The 20866-nt window shown below is 41.3% G+C and overlaps 1 protein-coding gene across 10 annotated transcripts in view; it reads left to right on the plus strand.

The window, feature by feature from the left end:
* Positions 1–2889: 2889 nt before the first annotated feature.
* PXK (PX domain containing serine/threonine kinase like) overlaps positions 2890–20866 on the plus strand; it is a 70210-nt gene continuing 52233 nt past the window's right edge. For 9 of the 10 annotated variants that reach the window (XM_089518516.1, XM_089518524.1, XM_089518531.1 and 6 more), the window contains exons 1-2: positions 2890–3089; positions 20633–20683. In XM_089518516.1, coding sequence (XP_089374642.1) covers positions 2988–3089; positions 20633–20683 — 153 coding nt within the window. In that variant the 5' untranslated portion in view covers positions 2890–2987. Of the gene's footprint in view, positions 3090–17183; positions 17273–20632; positions 20684–20866 lie in introns of those variants that run through there. The other variant, XM_089518546.1, reaches the window with a different exon arrangement.

The following is a 20866-nucleotide window of genomic DNA, read 5'->3' on the forward strand; positions in this document are numbered from 1 at the left end:
AGTTTCATTTTATGTTTCCCATTTATTGCACAGAGCTGCAGGTGGGGGTGCTAGCGATCAGCAAACTAATTTCCTTAGCTTTATCCAAGTTGTCTGGACTTCATCTCGCCTCACATGCATCACTTTCCCTGTCAGATTCATATATTTCAGTACAGAACTGTGTGTATATTTGTGTCTGTCTATCTATTATCTAGCTATCTATATATCTTGTATGTGCTTGTTTTCCACCCATTGGAAAGCGGGCTTTCAGGAAATGATTGCAGCAGATGCACTTTAATGATTGCATAATCTGGCTTTTTTACATGCAGATTTATTACAATGCATTTTTAATTCTTTTACCTGTCCAGCTCTCACATCCATACATGGTAACAGGGAATACAATGGCTTGTACGAGTCTAACTTTTGTGCTCAGTTGTATATCTTTGCATTGTAGGATCTTCTCTAGTTCTTTCATAGCAACCCTCCCCATTCTTAATCTTATTCTGATTTCTTGACTGCAGTCCCCATTCCTATCAATATTTGATACCAGCTATGGGAATTCTTTTACTATTTCTATTTCTTCATTGTCTAGGTTGAACTTGTGAAAAGTTCTCAGTGGTCATTATTTTTGGTTTTTTTATGTTCAACATTAAGCCTTCCTTATTATTATTATTATTAACCTTTATTTATAAAGCGCTGTAAATTTACACAACGCTGTACATACAATCTTTTTAATTGGATGGTTCCCTGCCCTCAGGCTTCCTTGTTCTTCCTTAGTAGGTGTTCCAGGTCTGGAGGTTTTCTGCTACTACTATGGTTTCATCTGCATATCTTAGATTGTTCATATCCCTTCCTCCTATTTTCATTCCTCCTCCTTCTGTGTCCAATCGTGCTTTTCTTACAATATGTTCTGCATACAAGTTGAACAGATAGGGTGACTCCTTTGCCAATTGGAAACCATTCTGTTTCTCCATGTTCTGTTCTGACAGTAGCCTCTTGTCCTGAATACACATTCCTCAGGACTATCAGATGTGTTGGTACTCCCATGTTTTTAAGGGCTTCCCACAGCCTTTCATGATCTATGCAGGCAAAGGCTTTGCTATAGTCTATAAAGCACATTCTGATATTCTTTTGAAATTCCCTGGTGCACTCCATTAGCCATCACATATTTGCAATGTGATCCCTGGTGCCTCTTCCTTTCCTGAATCCTGATTGAACCTCTGAGAGCTCTCTCTCCATGTATGGTTGGAGTCTATGTGCAGAATTTTGAGCATGATTTTGCTTGCATGGGAGATCAGTGCTATGGTCCTATACTTGCTGCAGTCTCTTGTATTTCCCTTTTTGTGGATGGGGATGTATATTGATCATTTCCAAACTTCTGGACATTGTTTTGTTTTCCATGTCTGTTGACATATATTGGTGATCACTAGAGTTGACTCTGTCAATGTGAATTGCAGCAGCAATTGGAATATCCTGGAATATCACTTGGAATACCCTGTAACCCTGTTCATAGAATCATAGAATCATAGAATCATAGAATCGTAGAGTTGGAAGAGACCACTAGGGCCATCCAGTCCAACCCCCTGCCATGCAGGAAATCCAAATCAAAGCATCCCTGACAGATGGCCATCCAGCCTCTGTTTAAAGACCTCCAAGGAAGGAGACTCTATCACCTCCTCATGTTCACCGGTCTCTGATTATTTTAATGGATTATTTTAATGTTAAATGTGTTTAATTTTTTTTTTTTTGGGGGGGGGAGAACAATTGGGATAATTGTACTGATCTTTTAAATTGTAAGCTGTTTTGAGTCTCAATTATTGGGGGGGGGGAGTGGGATATTACAAATAAATATATTAACAGTAATAATAGTAAATGATTTTTTTTTAAAAATGATGTTATTTCCATATATCATTTAATTGCCTTTTAAAACATTTTAAATATATGTCTACTGATTTTTATATTTATAATCTGCTTTTGGTAAGCTTCCCCTGAGTCCCAGTATTGCATAATATAATATAATTATATAACATAATATAAACAAATAACACCAAAAATACCTTCATAAACAACAACAAAAAACTTTTCTGGATAGTTTTCTGAATGCACCATCCCACTGAGTCCTTTGTAGCCAATCTGCCCATCTCCGATTATTTTAATGTTATTATTTTTAATCTCTAATGTGTTTAATCAATGTTGTAGGGAAAGGAGGGAATAACTGGGATGTGGAGCGTGTGTTTTTTCTTTGTAATTGTAAGCCACCTCGATTGTCGCCGACTGAGAGGCAGGGTAAAAATAAAGCTTTTATTTATTTATTTATGTGTCTGTATGCCTATATAGTGATGGCCAGCATGGTTTAGTGTTTTGCGTGTTGACTGCAACTCTGGAGACCTTGGTTTGATTCCCAGCTCAGCCATGAAAACCCACTGGGTGACCTTGGGCAAAGTCACACTCTCTCAGCCTCAGGGGAAGGCAACAGTAAGACCTTGGGCACAGTCACACTCTCTCAGCCTCAGAGAAAGGCAATAGTAAGACCTTGGGCAACGTCAGACTCTCTCAGCCTCAGAGGAAGTCAATTGTAAGGCCTTGGGCAAAGTCACATTCTCTCAGCCTCGGAGGAAGGCAATAGTAAGACCTCGGGCAAAGTCACACTCTCTCAGCCTCAGAGGAAGGCTATAGTAAGACCTTGGGCAAAGTCACACTCTCTCAGCCTCAGGGAAGGCCATGGCAAAACCCTCCTCTGAACCAATCTTGCCCAGACAGAACCAAGGGTGTAGTAGCAGCTGCTGAGAGGACTACTAAGGGAAGGCCTAGGACTCGGCTCTTGGGCCTTTAAGAGGGAGGGAGGGAGGGAGGGAAGGGGCGGGCCTGGCGCTCTGTTGACAGCCTCCTCCTCCTCCTCCTCTTTCTCTTTCTGCTGCTGAGCGCTGGCCTCCTCCTGATTCAGGAGCAGCCAAAGGCCGGGAGGAGCAGGACCAGGACCCGGAGGGGGCTTTCCTTCTTCCCCGGCCATGGCCTTCATGGAGAAGCCGCTGGCTGGGAAAGTGCTGCTGGACGACACGGCCCCCCTCTCGGCCGTCATCGAGGCCAGCCAGACCCTCCACTCCCACACGGTGAGACCTCCCTCCCTCCCTCCCTGGGGCGCTTCCCTTCCCTTCCCTCGCCTCCTCCTCCTCTTCCAGAGTCCTCCATTTTGAGCAGGGCTAAGAACAGGGTCCTCCATTTTTAGCCTTCTGTCCAGGAGAGATTCCTGAAGGTCCTCCATTTTGAGCAGGGCTAAGAACAGGGTCCTCCATTTCAGCATTCTTCTGTCCAGGAGGGATTCCTAAAGGTCCTCCAATTTTGAGCAGGGCTAAGAGCAGGATGACCAGAGGTCCTCCATCTTTCGCAGGAGCCGTCCTCTATTTCAGCCTAAAGGTCCTCCATTTTGAGCAGGACTCAGAAGAAGGAACTTGAATATTTCTAGAGTGTTCTTAGCTTTTATTTTGGCTATGTCCTCCATTTTTCTTATGGGTGTCCTCCATTTCGAGCTTGGCTAAAAGAGCCTGGTTTTCTATTTCTATGAGTGTTTTGAGATCTTATCCTCCATTTTTATTGGCTGCCCTCCTTTTGGAGCAGGACTAAGGAGCATGAATTGATAGAACATATGCGTGTTTTGAGCCATCATTTGGAAACATCCTACATCCTTCTGTAATGTCCTTCATTTTGAGCATGGCTAAAAAGCATGGATTTACATTTCTACATGAGTGTCTTCAGACTTTATCTGGTCGTGCCCTACATTTTTCTGGAATGCCCTCTATTTTGAACATGAAGAAGGAGCATGAGTTTACATTTATATAATGAGTGGTTTCAGGTCTTATTTGGAGACATCCTCCATTTTTTCTTCATGGCCAGGAAGCAGGAATTTACATGTCTGTGAGTGTTTTTAGCTTTTATTTGGGTCATGCCCTCAATTTTCCTCAGATTTCCTTAGGTGAGGCGCATAGATTTCCAGTTGCAGTGTCTTGCTTCAAAACAGGTGTGAGATCCACTTAGAAATCTTGCACTGGGCCAAATGGGACAAAATGTGGTTCCAAGTTATAAAATGTTTACACTGTTTTAAATGTAAATTTTTAATATGTACAGTGTAACCTAGTGGTTTGATTGTCGGAATTTGACTCTGGACTGGAGACCAGGGTTCGAATTCCAGCTTGGCAATCTGAATAAATCTTGCCAAGAAAACCATGTAATAGGGTTCGCCTTAGGGTTGCCATAAATTGGAAATGACCTGAAGGCACACAACAACAACAAAATACTCTGAAATATGCCTTATCAGTGGTAAGTGGGAAGGGGAGAGCTAAGGTGTACTAAGGTCCAAAACACACTGCAGAAATAATCCAGTTTGAGACCAGTTTGACTTCCCTGGCTGAATGCTAGAGACTTCTGGAAATTGTGTTTTTGTGACACATTTAGCCTTCTCTGTCAGAGAGCCCTGGTGCCACAAGAAACTACAATTTCCACAATTCCCTAGCACTGAGCCAAGGCAGTTAAAGTGGTCTCAAACTGGATTATTTCTGCAGTGTGTTTTTGGACCTTAGTTACCTGTGATACGAGAAACCCCTTGGTTTTTAGGATTGAAAAATGTGTTCCAGATGATGAGAGCAAGCAAGATTCAAGTACTGTATTGTGTTTCCAAACAGCAGCCAGTCTCTGGTAAGCTCAGAGCAGGACTTGAATGCAACAACACCTTTCCCTTTTGTTTATCCCTAGTACCTGCTATTCAGAGGCAGGCTGACATGTTTAGGGAGTACAAAGGGCACCAGGAAAAAAAGGCAAGCAAGCCCTAAACCTTTATGTTCAGAGCTGTTACTGAGATCACAGTTTAGATACTGGCATGCCTTATTTTCCCTGAGAACAATTGATCAGAGGTCAGTTAAGTGCATGATGCTGTGTTATGCTAGACAGTGTGGAGAGTTGCTCTGGTCATTGCTGTGATGCTGAGACCACACATTTTTGTTAAAAACATAATATATTAAAAATAATATATAAAATAATATTTTTCTGAAGATGCCAGCCACAGATGCCGGCGAAACGTCAGGAATAAACTCTTCTAGAACATAGACACATAGCCCGAAAAACCCACAAATATATGTATAATATTTGTCTATTTTTATTTATTTTATAGAGCTGTTTTGATTTTAAATTGTTCAGTTGTTATTGCTTCAGGTTGGTAACTACTTTGATAAACGGAAGGCTTGCAGTCAGGGAGGTTTGGCTAATAATTCCTCACTGGATTAGCGCCTTTTTTTCTGAATGGTTGTCACTCACTGAATACAGTTGCCCCTCCTCATTGGCGGCTTTGACTTTTGCGGATTTGATTATTTGTGGTTTTGATTAATATGTTCTCTCTAGGAATCTCTCGGTCCTCCAGCACAACTCTGCTGGAAGTTGATCATAGAGATGCGCTGGAGAAGCTAGATGTTCCTAGAGAAAACAGTTCTCTAGGCATTTGTAGGTCGTCCAGCGTGATTCTGTGATCAGCGTCTGGTAGATGTTGACCATAGAGTTACATCGGAGGACCTGGAGATACCTAGAGGTATTCTCTCAGGTCAAAATAATAATGTTTTTTTTATTTGCAGATTTCCCACATTCACATGGGTCCTTCACCCCTAACTCCAGAGAATGTGGAGGGATTACATAGACTAGTAGTGCCTTTCTTTTTCTGAATGGGCTTCTTAGTTTCTGGGATGGGTTAGGTGTAGGAGGTGGTAAGGAAAGCAAAATAGGTTTCAGTTTTCATTTTTGGAGCAGCCGAGAAAGCTGTGGGTTGGCCAAAGCCGCACATTTTGGGTTCTTTGTCTCTCTTTGGACATGTAGTGATGTAGTGTCAGTGGTTATGCTCCCTGTTTCACTAGTTCTTCCTTCCACGTGTATAATTACAAATTTATAGCATTAGTTCTCTTTCTACAATAAATCCTGCAGCACTCTCCTAGTCTTCTTGCTGTTCATGGAAATAAGCAATACTTATCAATATGTAGAATTCGAAGATATAGCCATGTTAGTCTGTAGAACCAGTATATAGAGAGATCTTGTAGCACCTTTGAGACTAACTGAAATGAAGAGGTTGGCAGCATAAGCTTTCATAGACTTCAGTCTATTTCCTCATAGATATATATATGCATCTGAGGAAGTCAACTGAAGTCTATGAAAGGTCATGCTGCCAAATTCTTTATTTCAGTTAGTCTCAAAGGTGCTACACAATCTCTCTACATACTTATCAATATGTACCTTTTGAATGTTTAGTACAGTTGGCCTTCCGTATCCACAGATTCTGCATCCATTCAGTCAACCATTCATGGCTTGAAAATGTTTAAGCAAAGCTTGATTTTGCCATTTTGTAGAAGTGGCACAATTTTACTATGGCATTATATATAATGGGACTTGAGGATCCATGGATTTTGGTACCCTCCACAGAGCCCTGAAGCCAAACATCAGTGGATATCAAGGGCCCACTTATTGTGGATTGTTCCTTTTTAGGGTGCAACAGATCTTAAAAATCTGGTCCGTAAGATAAGATCTCATCTCTGAATGAGAGGGCTAAGTATGCTAGGGATAAGGAGGCTTTGTGTTAGTTATAGCATACTTGTTGTAGACTTAAATTTGTTCATTGTTTGTATGAGTAAACTGTTCTGCAGCAAGAGGCTATTGTCCTCTGTTCAGGGCAAGAACAGCAGTCTGAATATCTGTGATGGCCAGATACATAAAATCAGGTTTAATATGAGAACTGTATAACCAGAACAAAAATATTGCTGTACTTCTTTGTCCTAACCTTATCCAAACATAGAAAAACTTGGGTACTTATTTATGAGGTTCTTCTACAGGCTTGTAAATAACTACTCTTCCATTGGCCTGAGGCAAACAGTAGTTGCCTCCAGGCAATTGGCCTGGAAAGCTTTAGAAATTGGAAGAGAGTCTGTTTTCCTTCCTTTCAGGCATTCAGTGCTCCTCAAATGACAACACAGGAATGTGTGGGCAGTGAAAAAGCGTGAGGCCTAAAATCACTCTTGTGGATTTAACTTGCAAGCTCCACATTATTTGAAAATCCCACACAAATCTTTCCTTGGCAAATTGGGCATCATGTTAGCCCACATCCCCTTTCTTTCCCTCCACTCTTTTTATATCTGCAATGGCTTGACATCAGTTTAAAAAAAGGGTTACAGTAAAAATAAAAAGGGAAAATACTTCAAGCTGTCTTGCTAAAATGAAGTTAGTGATTTCAGCATTTCTTCTCAGCTTTCTGTTCCAGCTGCTCCAGCCTGAGAAGGTTTATTGATTTGATTTCTGAGAAGTGGGCTTTGTTAAAACTTTTAACAAACCACGTAGAATTAGTCACTAAAACATTTCTGATCAGTTTATTTTAATCCAGAAGATATAAAGGGAATTCAAAGGTTTACTCTGGTCTCTTCATTCTGCCTTGGGTCCAAAACACACTGCAGAAATAACCAGTTTGAGATCGCTTTAACTGCACTGGCTCAATGCTAGGTATTCTGGAAGCTGTAGTTTTGTGTGACATTTAGCCGCCTTTGTCAGAGAGCTCTGGTGCCACAATAAACTACAGTTCCTAGGATTCCCTAGCACTGAGCCAGGGCAGTTAAAGTGGCCTCAAACTGGATGATTTCTGCAGTGGGTTTTGGACCTTGTGGGTTTTGCAGTGGAGGTTGTTGGCTCAAAAAGTGAGATAGGCAAGACAAGTCTCAGTGACGACAAGCATTTAAAAATGGGTCTCCAATGGAGTGGTATTCGCTTGATACTGGAAAAAGAATAGATTATCAGATTCTGTGGAGTGGACAGAGAAATTGTTGGAAATAGCAGAAATGGATAAATTAACTAATTTAATTAGAAGGAATACACAGGAAATCTTTTAACATATACCGTATGGGAACCTTTTATAGACTATATAAAACGACAAGAACAAGAAGTTATTACTTTAGGTTTTGAGATACAATTGGTATCTCAATTTTTTCCAGGTTATTATATAACAGAAAGAAATATAGCTTAATGAAGATAATATTATAGAAATTCATTGTTGGTTATTGATATTAATTTTAGAGGGGATTTTAGGATGAGTACTGGTAACACATCTGGAGAGAAGTGAGAAGTCTTTCATTTTATTTTTTAGTAGGGGTGGGGGCTGAATGGTTTGTAGGGATATATGATTGTAAGTTTTGTATGCTTTCCCCCCCTTTCTCTTTTGGATCTGTTAATGTTTTAGAATGTCTTTAGTTTTATATTTTATAATCTCAATGAACATTATTTTAAAAAAATGGGTGTTTAACCAAAATACTGCATGGGATGTGTCTTTGTGTTAAGAGCTGAACAATAAAATAATTTTTGAGCCTTGATCTTGCTATCTTTGAATTTCTGTTTTGTTAAAGACACAGAGGAATATCCCAGTAGAGAAATGTTATTTTAATGAGAAGTACACCAGAAACAAGGATTCTAGTGGATTTTGTTGGCCATTTCAAAGCTCTATTCAGCCATATATTTTTTACTTCACCCCTCTGGAGATATAGACTCAAAACAATTGTTCAAGGAAATAATAGGTTGCTCATGGGGTTTTGTTTTGTTGCTACTATATTGTACCTTGTTGCCTTTGTTATCCTGCCAGTCTCCTTGACCTCCCTGTAATCTGAACTGTGAAGCAAGACCAGAACAAGCATAACTTGCTGGACAGATGCTGTCTTTTGATGTAAACATTTTACTGGATAAATATAAGTGACAGATCTTCTGAAGAATAAGCAGCACAAGTGTCTTTGAAATTGTTGAAAGAGCCTATGTGCTTGACTGAAGTTTGCAAATTTGATTTTTTAAAAAAATGTTATCATGGTCATAAAAACACTGAGAAACATGGCGCTTCAGATATTCAGAAGTTACTCTGTCTAAATTCATTGTTTTAAAACTCCGGGTTTTCAAGCACTAGAAATTGTGTTTTTCGTGGTTTTGCTTGCACTTGTCTGGCATAATCAGAGGGTGGTATTGGAAAGTAGTCCCATTTTGAATCCCCTATCATTTAACAGCTACATAATACTTCTAGAGGAAGTTGTTTATGTAGAGTCTACTGTAGTTGGTGTGTTATGACACCAGTTTCTGTCCTTTCCTCAAATACTAGTGAGGTATTTCTTCTTGGTGTTACTGATGGACTGGACAAAGATGGAATGTGTGGGCGAATGAACTTAAATCTGAATAAGAGAGTCTGGGTTGTCGATGGTGCGTACCCATGTTAACTTTGGAGTAAGTTATTGGTCTGTCTGGACAGTTACAGTAATGTGCAAATTGGAAGTGTGGCGTCACTGATTATCATGTTTTCAAAAAGACCAGGGATTCATTTTTACCCAGCTTCACCTGGTAGTCAGTTGTACTGTTTTCTGGGAACTGGAAACCTATCTGTACCTGATAACTGCTAGATTATTCAGGAGTGTGTTCACTTTGGATGCATTTTGAAAAGCACCTAGAAATGACACTAGTTCAGATTGGGGCAGGTAGATTGACTGAAGTCAGGGAGCATATTACTGTAGTGGGTTTCTGGGCCTTTCTGTAGGGCCTGACTTCTAAATATGAGCATATCTCTCATGACATAAGATTCACAGGAAAAGTGAATCTCCTCGGTTCTGAAATGTTGTGAGCAGCAACAGCTCAAAGAGGCTTTACTCCTGTGACCCCTTGAAACCCCTTGTGAGGGGCTTAGTTTGCTTCTTCCTTCCTGGTATTAAAGAGAGCTTCGTTTTAAGGAAAATGTTCAGATTTGTTTGTTCTACTGGAGCTGTAGATTCCCATGACTTGCAGGGTTGTTTCAGATTTTATCAGTTCATTTAGGACATTTTTAGATGTCAGCCAAGTTACCTTGCAAGAAATGTATTTATATTTATATAAATATCAGTAACAAATAAATAATTTGCTAATTGGTCAGTATATATAAGAGCAAACTAGGTATAAAGGGCAAACTACTGGTAGGTATAAAAAAGACAGTGACTGCTGAGTTGTTGGTTTATTTTAATTAAAAGCAAAACCTATTTAGAAAGGGGCCTTTTCTATCCTGGATAGTAGTGGAAGGGATGCTTGGTGCTTATCCTGGCAACTGTTTTCTGCTGCAGATCACTCCTCCCCATTTTCCATATATTAGGAAATAAAGTGGGTCCTTGGTATCCACTGGGATTTGGTTCCAGGACCCCATGTGAATACTAAAATCTGTGGATGCACAACTCCCATTAAATACAATAACATTTAAAATGGTGCCCCTTATATAAAATGGCAAAATCAAGGTTTGCTTTTTGGAATTTATATATTTTTTGGAATATTTTCAATCCATGGATACTCGAATCCATTGATAAAAAATCCATGGATATGGAGGACTGACTGTATTCCAAAACACCTGTTTCACCTTCCAATTATTTATCTTGAATCTAGTAGTAAAATGGAGGGACTGCTTATATGTGTGATAATAGTAGCTGTTATCCTACTTTCTATTGGAAATGCAAACATCCTTACTAGCTTTATATTTGTCTCACATCTTCAGTGGTGGCAGATTGACAAATTGATAGTGGCTTGTAACTGGTTTGGTATCCATAAACAAGCTTCATGTTTGTGTTCCAATGGCAGATTCTACTCACAAGGCAAAAAGAGCATGAACCCATTAGAACAAAGATTTAAAATCATGTATTTTGCATCACTAGGACAGAGACAATATATAGATCAATAATTTTCAGCTGCCCCCCCCCCTTTGCACACTCTGGCGGGATACAAACCGCCGCTTTGCGACGCTTCCCCGCCGCCGCCGTTTGCTCCGCGCGGGAGCTGCAGCAGCCAAACCGCGCGGCTCCCGCGCGGAGCAAAAAAGAAGCTCCAAAATGGAGCTTCTTTTGCAGTCGCGTTTGCGACGTAGCGAGGCGCCAGGGGCGCACTCGCTACGTCACAAAGGACGTGACACGTCTGGACGCTATGCGTCCAGTACGTAAAGATGGCGGCGCCCATGTGGAAGGGGCGCCGCCATCTTGTACGTATAGGATACGTACTAGGGTTAGGGGGGTGCGGAAGCACCGCCCCTTCCTAACCCTAGTACGTATCCTATACGTACTATATGGCGGTTTGTATCCCGGCATTGTTTTCTATTTGTCTGCCTCTTTCTTAGAGCAAAACAAAATACTAAAACAAGAGTGGTTCTGGAGTGACTAGCACCATTAGGGCACAACCCAGTTTTGGGTTCTCATCCTCCACATTAAGATCAGTGGTAGAAATGAGTCCTGCCCATCAAACATATTTATGTGTTGTAATGAGTTCCAGTGGGTGTTAGGACACAGAATTGACTGGGAGCTAAAGATAGAAAAATGGTTGGGGGTAGGGATTAATCACATCTCAAATTATTTTTTTTCATTTTTAAAGTTATTTCAAATGCCATTGTTGCTGCTAGTTATAGACAGTTAATGTCTGCTTTTCTGTTTCATTAGCTGATTCTGTTTAGTTTGAATAGTGACACAATTGTAGTCTGGTATGAGTATTTGAACACTGAGCAATTTTTTGTTGACTTGCTATAGTTACACTTCAGGTTGAATTGAGAGGATTCAGGGTTCTTTATGAGCTATAAATTCCTGAAAAGAAAGCCCTTGCTTGTAGGAAATTAGCATGCATGCCATGTGTAGGTTTTGCAGTTTGCTGCATGTGGATTCCTAGTGCATATAGATTGGCCGGCAATTCCTTGTTTGAGCACACAAAATGCACACATGTTGCAACTGAACAATCTGAACTTACATATGGCTTGAATAGCAGCCTCTGCTTAGAAGTAGCCTTGTTGTTAATAATAATAAATAAAAATTTTATTTGTATACTGCCCTTCCTATGATCAGGGCGGTGAACAACAATCAAAACAATACAGCGTATCAACAACAAATTAAAACAAAAATTAACATAGGCAACAATACAAATACAATACAACTATTAAAACCAATATTAAAAACCCCCACCAGCCAGCTACCCCTGCTGTCAGAGGGGGGGGGGGGGGAAACTAGCTGGAACTTATATCGGGGAATTCTGATCGAAACAGGAAGGTTTTCAACTCCTTCCTGAACTGGGCCAGGGAGGTGGCCGAGCGGAGCTCTATGGGCAGCGTATTCCAGAGGGTCGGGGCGATGATAATCTAGCCCTTGGGACCCTCAGTAGTTGCTGCCCAGATGTTCTGAGGGTGCGGGGCGGAATGTATGGGGAGAGGCGGTCCTCAAGGTATCCTGGGCCCAAGCCATGTAGGGCTTTATAGGTTATAACCTACACCTTGTATTGCGCCCGGAAGCGAATAGGCAGCCAATGTAGATCTTTAAGTACAGGTGTAATATGACTGGCCCTGGAAGTGCCAGTGACCAGTCTGGCTGCCATATTCTGTACCATCTGTAGCTTCCGGGTGTGGTACAAGGGTTGCCCCATGTAGAGCGCGTTGCAGAAATCCAATCGAGAGGTTACCAGAGCATGTACTACCGTTTCAAGGTCTCCCTGGGCCAGATATGGGCGCAGCTGGCGAATAAGCCGAAGCTGATAACAGGCGCTCTTGACCGTCGCATTCACCTGAGCCGTGAGGTGAAGCGACGAATCGAGAAGCACCCCCAGACTGCGCACGGAGTCCTTCACAGGAAGCGTGATCCCGTTCAGGACAGGTGGAACCACCGCCATTCCTGGACCAGGGGAACCTATCACAAGTACCTCCGTTTTCTCTGGATTCAGACTGAGTCGGTTTTCCCTCATCCAGCCCATTACCGACTCCAGACAGGCCACGAGAGGAGAGACGCCATCCTCAGTCACTGCATCAGTCGGAGACATAGAGAAGACTATTTGGGTGTCATCAGCGTACTGATAACCGCGCGCCCCATGTCTCCAGATGATCTCTCCCAGCGGTTTCATGTAAATGTTGAAAAGCATGGGAGACAGAATGGCTCCTTGAGGGACCCCAGTTGTGAGGGCCCTGTTGTTGTTGTTGTTGTTGTTGTTGTTGTTGTTGTTGTGTGCCTTCAAGTTGGTAACCCTAAGGCCAACCTGTCATGGGGTTTTCTTGGCAAGATTTGTTCAGAGGAAGTTTGCCATTGCCTTCTCCTGAGGCTGTAACTTGCCCAAGGCCACCCAGTAGGTATCATGGCCAAGCTGGGAATCGAGCCCTGGTCTCCAGAGTCATAGTCCATTACGTCACATGGATTGTTTGTGAAATGTGTCATTTACTATACCAGTGGCCAAAGTGCAGCCAATTGACAGAAGTGGCACAGGCAGCAAGAGTTTATGGCACACCTGAACACAAGCTGGGTATGCTATAGATCTCTGTACTATGCTGCTACCAGCTCTGTAGATGATTAGAGCAAAACATCATGAGTGGAGGCCTGTGATGTATACACTGTACTACAGCGACACCACTTTATGATTTATTTATTTATATGGAATTCATATATTGACCTTCGGCCCAGGCTTTCACAATAGCAAGCAAATGATGACTAAAACTGAAATTCTAAAAAAATGTAGTTATAAAAATAAATAAATGGAGCAGTAGAATAGACAATATCGAAGAGAGCAAACAATAAAAACCGCCAATTTGGAACAGTTAATAGATAATGCCAGAAGGACTGGGGTTTGCCTGGTATGAAAAAGGTATCACATTTGATACTGTGCCAGCTGCATTGGGAAGGCTGCAGGAATCCCACCAGTGGCCACCTGTCTGACTCTGAGAAAGAAGACTTAAGAGAAAGGGATTCATGAATGTATGGAAAGATTCCTACTAGGAATATTGATTTAAAATATAGACATTACTAATGTAGAAGTTCCTATGCATTCATATTTAGGTCTACAGTGGGTCCTTGGTATCTGCTGGGGATTGGTTCCAGGACCCACTGTGGACACAGTACTAAATTCCATGGATACTCAAGTTCCATTAAATACAATGGCATAGTAAAATGGTATCTCTTATATAAAATGGCAAATTCAAGGTTTGCTTTTTGGAAATTTATACTTTTAAAAAATATTTTCAAACTGTGGATGGTTGAGTCTGTGGATAAAAATCCATGGATAATGAGGGCTGACTATGGTATTTTTCTCATGTCATACTAATACATATCATGTGTATAAAATGTAAATTTTATTTAAGAAGGCTTTGTTCTTAGATCAGTAAAATTCTTTTTATTGTGTGCCCTCTAATACCCATTGAAATTTGACCTTTATTTGTGAATAGTCTATAGGGCTCCACAGTCATATGACCATCATTCTTCTGGGGGCGGGGGAAGCATCCTTTATTTAATTCAAGCATAACTTCAAGTAAATGTGCTTAGTACTGCATCTCCTCATTGTAACTCCACAGAGAATAATGATGCTGTATGTCCAACTGACATAGTTCCAGGATAGTGTTATAAATATTTTGCAATAGTGCTGGTAAATTTTCCACTTATTTTGAAAGATGGACTTGGGGATGGCAGTGGGTGGGAGTAGGAGGATTAGTGTCAGATAAATAAAGGAGAGATGTTGGTGCCACATTTGAAATGGTCTTCTCTGCCCCCTTACAAGTGAAACATGGCCACAGCTTTATTTTTAATTGCTATCAAAGCCTTGATGCAGCATCTAGGATGGATCCTGGTGTCAGGCAATCCATCTGCCATCCAATGAAGCCCCTCTTCCTAGCCTTTCTACTTGAAGGGACCTTGGAATGGCAAGAATGGAGGAGCACATGAATATCAGCCACTTAGTGGCTCTCGTGCCATCTGGGAATGAAATAGATCTGATAGCTACTGAGCCGAACTGGCCCATGGCTGATTTAACCCCAAGAACTGTTAGGGAGAGTCCTAAAATTGAAAGATGGGTGTACAGACTACCAAGGCCCAGTGCCAAAGACTACCACCCTGTGAAATGGATTCATAGCGTATTGTCTCCACACAAGTGCCCAATCCAATAGACAAATCTCTGTCTGGTCAGAATTGGGCTTTCAGCCTGAGTGAGATACCCTTTCTCCTCATTATGTCAATCAGAGGAAAATTCAGGTGAGAGAGCCTCATTGACCAAGGACTCCTTGCAAGATGAAGAATGTGCCTATATTCACTTAGGGGATTTTTCTTGGACTACCCACAGGGTAAGGTTTAGGACTGGGGAAGAAGTAATGTGCCAAGCCACTCTAGTGGCAACACATTCCTTGGTGATCTTGGCTGCTGTAATCACAGGTTGATTTAAGATTGCTTGGGTCCTTAAGGGTTTGAGGGCTTGTGGATGGAATGTGGAATGTTAACCCCTTTCCCATATTGAGAGGAATGTTGATTTTATAGGGTTGTGATTTTATAGGGTTGATTTTATAAGGCCATTGTGTGCAGTGGAAGGTGCAGTAGCTGAGTTGGTAGTAGACCTTCCTACTGCCTGCTTTTAGTGCTGGTGGAGATAGGCTGCTGAATGTTGCTGTTCCAAATGCAAGAGAGTCAGAGCCAAAGCAGCTATCACAATTATGTTCCATTATTATTACAGCGGGCCCTCAATATTTGTGGCCTTGCCACCCATGGATTCAAGCACCGTTGCTTTCAATGGGGGCACATGCATGCAGCCATGTGCCTGTTGCACCAGCCACGTTTTTCTTTATCTGGAGTGAGTGGGTTCAGAACGGATCCCCCGTGGATACGCAAGGCGGACTATATTATTATTATATTATTATTAATTTTATTGCTCTTCAGCCAGAAAGTCTTTCAGAGTATTTTACAGATTATTAATTTGACAGTTCCCTGCCCTTGGGTTTATAGTCTAAAAAGACATGACGCAAAAGGAGAAAGGAATGGCAGTGGGGAAGGGGATCAAGTCCAGCAGATATTGCTGGTTCTTCTCTTCCTCCAAGGCCAGGGTGGTAGCAGTCACAATAGAGGGAGGGCCTTTCGTCTGTCTCTGGGTCTAGGCACAATGGAGTTTAGGCATAGAACTTACTGTGCAACCTCTGGCGTTTTCCTTGATTACACTCCAGACATACCCTGCAGAACCCCTGGCACCCCACTTTCATGACTTCACTCGGGACTGACTGAACTGTGGCCTTGAAAAAAATGCTATTAGATTCTTGATGGGCTGAAAGTGTTTTTCAGTGGATGAGCATAGTAAACTGATGTCAGATTTATTATCTCTTCTAGTATAGCACCTAAAAATCGTTGTACAGAATGTGTGAGGTAGTGATCTGGTCTCAGAGGGCATGTTGGAGTAAAACCAACATCAGAGTTGGATTATTACACTAAGTAGTCTGTGCAGTAGGCCCCTTGATATATATAATCTGACACTTCCCCATTTGTCAGAATGCATCAATCTTGCTGTTGCCTTGGGCTTCTTTATAAGCTGTGCAGCTCCAAGGAGTGTTGCTCCTTTTATCACAAGACAAGAGATCAAGTGCTTTGCAGGAGGAAAGCTGAAAATACTAGTTTCCTGGCTGAGGAGCAAAATATTTTCTGCACACAGAAAGCTGAAGGGCAGGGAAGGATAAGACTGGCTAGGATGCGTGGTTTATGCATGTGTGACTGTATTTGGGGAGGTTTATCTTTGTGAATGAAACTGTTCCACTTCATTTATTTTATTTTGCTACACTTTTGTCTCTTTTTTTCTTCCATCTTGGAATGCAAGGCAATGTACACAAGAGTCAAAGACAGTTTCCCGCCCAAGAACTGAACTAGCCCAAACCTGCTTAGCTTCAGTCCTGCGGCAGCATTGTATGTCTTCAACCTTTGAATTGTGCTTGTGTCCAAGAACATGGGAGGCAGAACAACTATATCTTATGGCTTGCAAATAACCACTTGTTTTGTTACCTGTAATAAATTAGGGAGTCAGTGTGATATAGAGGTTTGAGTGTTGGACTAGGACTCCAAGAGATCAAGATTCGATAAAGTATACTGTGTCCACAGAAGCTTATTAAAAATGTCTTATTAGTTTCAAATTGCTATGGGTTCTTTTGTTTCTTTATTTGTTCATAGTTATTGGTAGACAGATGAGGAACCATGTGCCAAGTTATTTGCCATATCTGCAACTTTTTACTTTTACAGCTTCTCTATGAATTTGGCCTGTTACTAGTTTTCTACCATAGCTGTAGTAATGCTGATTGATTGCTAGGACTTCAAGGGGTCTTTTGGGTGGCATATACCAGATGAACATTATTGCCATTTAACTGCTTGTCTTTCAGATTTAGTGGCTGGCACTCATCTGTGAGCCAGTGTTCCAGCAGATTGTCTCTTTCATCTGTTATCACACTATGTTGCTTCTGGATAAAGATTTGTGGTAAATGCTGTGGAAGGATTCTCAGGTGAATTTTCTGAGTATATGTGCCTCTGATTCGTTTAGGCTAGTCTGTATGGCATCCTGAAACATTTATTTCAATAGATGACCACTAATTATAATTTGATGGTTAATTTAAAAATATATGGGAAAGAAAGCCAATACAAATATGATATTGGTCCCTAGCATGCTGGAGGAAAAAAAATGCTTGTGCCCCACATCAGGTAGCCTGGGAAACATTGCTGTAGAAGATTTTTACTGGATATTTCCATGCCCCTATTAATCTGTTCTTCATTTTGTTAGGTTGTCTCTCTCTCGCTGTGTGTCATGTGCTTTCAAGTCATTTCCAACTTATGTCAACCCTAAGGTGACCCTATCACGGGGCTTTCTTGGCAAGATTTGTCCAGAGGAGGTTTGCCATCACTTTCCCTTGAGACTGAGAGCATGTGAATTGCCCAAGGTCTCCCAGTGGATTTCATGGCCAAGCTGGGAATCAAACTCTGGTCTGCAGAGTTGTCACCAGCACTCAAACCACTATGCCATATAGTCTCCCAAATGTCTGATTTAAATACACAGGTTTAGAGTGTCTGTCTGATGGGTCTGTGTAGATTTGGTTGTATTGTAGGGTTTGACTATCTTGACAGTGGATTTGTGGCATTCTTTGAGTTAAATCTGGAGTAATACAGGAGGTTATTGCACCCAGAAATCCCACTGGAATAGATGTGGGATTTAAGAATCAAAAACGTGTTTTATTGTATTTACTTGTTCCCAGACTGTATGCAGTCCGTATCCATCCTGGGCAACCTGTCTACAGTCTGGACATTTGCTGAGCTAGGATTTTCCTGTTCCTAAAAAAAAGATCCGGGTTGCAGATGGGCTGCCCTGGATGGGTACGGGCTGCATACAGCTTGGGAACGGATAAGTGTGATAACACCCGTTTTTTACTTTTAAATCCCGCATCTATCCCGACAGGATTTCTGGGTACCATAATCTTCATAGCTTGTGCAACTATCTATCATTTTCTGTTAAAAGGTGGTACTTATCTGTATATAGTTGTATAGTGAACGTATTGTCTGGACTTGTCTATATTCAGGTTGATGGATGAGTGGAAATGATTGAGTTCTGACTGGAACTTCATCAATACCTAATCATAGATGGCCTTTTACTCAGAGGAGGAAAGATACAGAGAGAGGTGTGCTTTTGCCTGGTCAAGTTATGAATACTCAAATCATGTTTTGATAGCACTGATGGTGTTGCTGCCTCTTGCTCCAGTGTTTCACCTCAGGGCTGCTTCATATACTATGTAGAAAGCTGTTCCCTAAAAGTATGGAAACACGTATGTATTTTCACAGTATTTGTTTCACACCTTGTAAGTAAGCTGAGAAACCATAACCAATTGCAACTGTCTGATATAGGGATTGAGAAATGGGTACTCCATTTTCATACTTGACTTCTTTGCTTATGTATACTGGAAACAATGCTTGAGACTTATGAGTGTTGGATAGGTGATTCCCTTGACCATTTCATGTGTTGTATAGGGCTAGTAATGGAAGTAAATTCAGATCTGGTCAGTAAAATGCAGATCATCTGTCAATTGAGAATGTGTTGGAGAGGGCTGCAATATTTGGTGTTCAAGGTAACATAACTAAAACTTTGCAAGGAACATGACAGAAACTTAGTACAAATGGGCAGGAAACACCATCCTGGTGCCATTTTCAGGGTTCGGGTGCGCACAGCATCTGCATGCTCCCGAATCCTAGTGTGCAGTGGTGGCGCCATCATGGCGGTCTCCCATTCATATAGGGGCTGCCATGATGACGCAAGCACGGTGCAGTGTAGCACGTCGTGCCGCCTCACTTGTGTCATCGATGTGCCAATGGCACACTAATGGTGATGGCCCCATGTTGCAAAAAGAACCCGCTTTTAGCGGGTTCTCTTTTTTCTGTAGACGGAGGCTATGTGGTTTGGCTGCTGTGGCCTCCCTTGGGAACAAAAACGGGCGGCTCCAGCCCGCCCTTTTGGGGCAGTCTGTCAAGCTCCTTAGTAAAATAGCAATATGATGCAGCTGCACTAGGAGTATGACAACCTGACTTCAGTTGTTCTACAGAATTTTAATAGTAATCATGTACATCTGTAATATGGCATTTTAATTTGTAAACTGCTCAGTATGCTTTAGGAATTAGTGTTTAAAATCCGAAATAAAGATGAATGAAACTGGGAGTCTTATTGCGCAAGAAAAGAAAGGAAAAATGGAGCCAGAGAGTAGCTACAGTATGATGTAGTAACACTTCAGTTCTCTTTGCGTGGGAGACGGCTATACAGATTTTTCCAGCTAGAAAAAATATGTGCCTTTACAACTGTCCGGCTGGAAGAGAACTGGCGCACTACAACATCATGTAGAAAGGCATGGAGAAAGCCACTGCTCTCTGGCTCCATTTCTGCTTTGTTTTCTTGTGTGATTATTCTCTAAGGCAACATGCCTTAGTGCCTTCAGTTTAGAAGGCAGCCATGATTCATACAAATGGCTTACAAATTAATTCTCTGGAGAACATTCTTATTTTCTTTGCTCTTTTTTTCTAAGTAGGATAAATACAGTATTGTTTTATGGTTTACTAAGTAGCTTTTGTGTACTTAAATACCTGATGAACATATATAATTCCCTTAGTAGACAATTACATAATATCAATAGTCAGAATATTCTAGTTGTCTAGAGTATTCTAGAAATTATTCCAGGGTTCTGGAGATCCTCATACTTGTAGTTGATAGGCCACAAGACGACCCAGTGGGCATATCCAAAATACCATCTTGGCATAATACACCCTTGCTTTTTGATACCTTTACCTGATAGTTTCCTGTCTTGTACAATGCTTGGTTTATAAGCAGAGTGTTAAGCTAGGGAAAAAGCTGAGAACTACAAGGGCAATCTGCATCCTTTTCTATAGTGAAGCCCCAGCAACCCAGAATTTTTCAGTCTGTCTTGAATTTAGAGTAAAGGCGTGTCTATACCTTATAGCAGGCATGGGAATTGCGTTGCCCTCAAGATGTTGTACTGCCACTCCCAGTTTCCCTTACCACTGGCTATGCTGTATACTGCTATTGGGAGTTGTAATCCAACGTTTGGAGGATTACTTGATTCCCACCCCTGCTTTATTTGAAGGAGTACAAGTATTCAGTCAGAAATTTGGAGATGGAGCAAATCATGAATTAACTCAGCATTTGGTGGCGGGAGGAATCAAAATGCAGAGACTTCTTTAACATTGGAAGAAAACAAAGTTCATGCACTTGAGGTATATTAAAGCATGCTGCCAAATCTAGATTACTTTAAAACAGTGTTGAATTATTTCTTGTCATCTCAGATTTCTAAATCTATTTTCTCTCTCATTTCTAGGAATACATCATTCGAGTGCAAAGAGGAATTTCCATGGAAAATAGTTGGCAGGTAACTTTTAAAAATCGTTACAGAAACCAAAAACAAACAAACCCCATCCGTTCTTCTGTGAAAGTCAACATAACAAGGCCTCCTCGTTAAGACCTTGATTGCTCAACTTAATTCGGCTTCATTTATCAAGTATTTTATTTATTTACTTTGTATCCCATCTTTCTTCTGAAAAGAGGCCCAAGG

Source organism: Sceloporus occidentalis, unplaced genomic scaffold (assembly GCF_023333645.1).
Source record: "Sceloporus occidentalis isolate IW3139 unplaced genomic scaffold, rSceOcc1.0.p SCAF_1, whole genome shotgun sequence".
NCBI classification, from domain to species: Eukaryota; Metazoa; Chordata; class Lepidosauria; order Squamata; family Phrynosomatidae; genus Sceloporus; species Sceloporus occidentalis.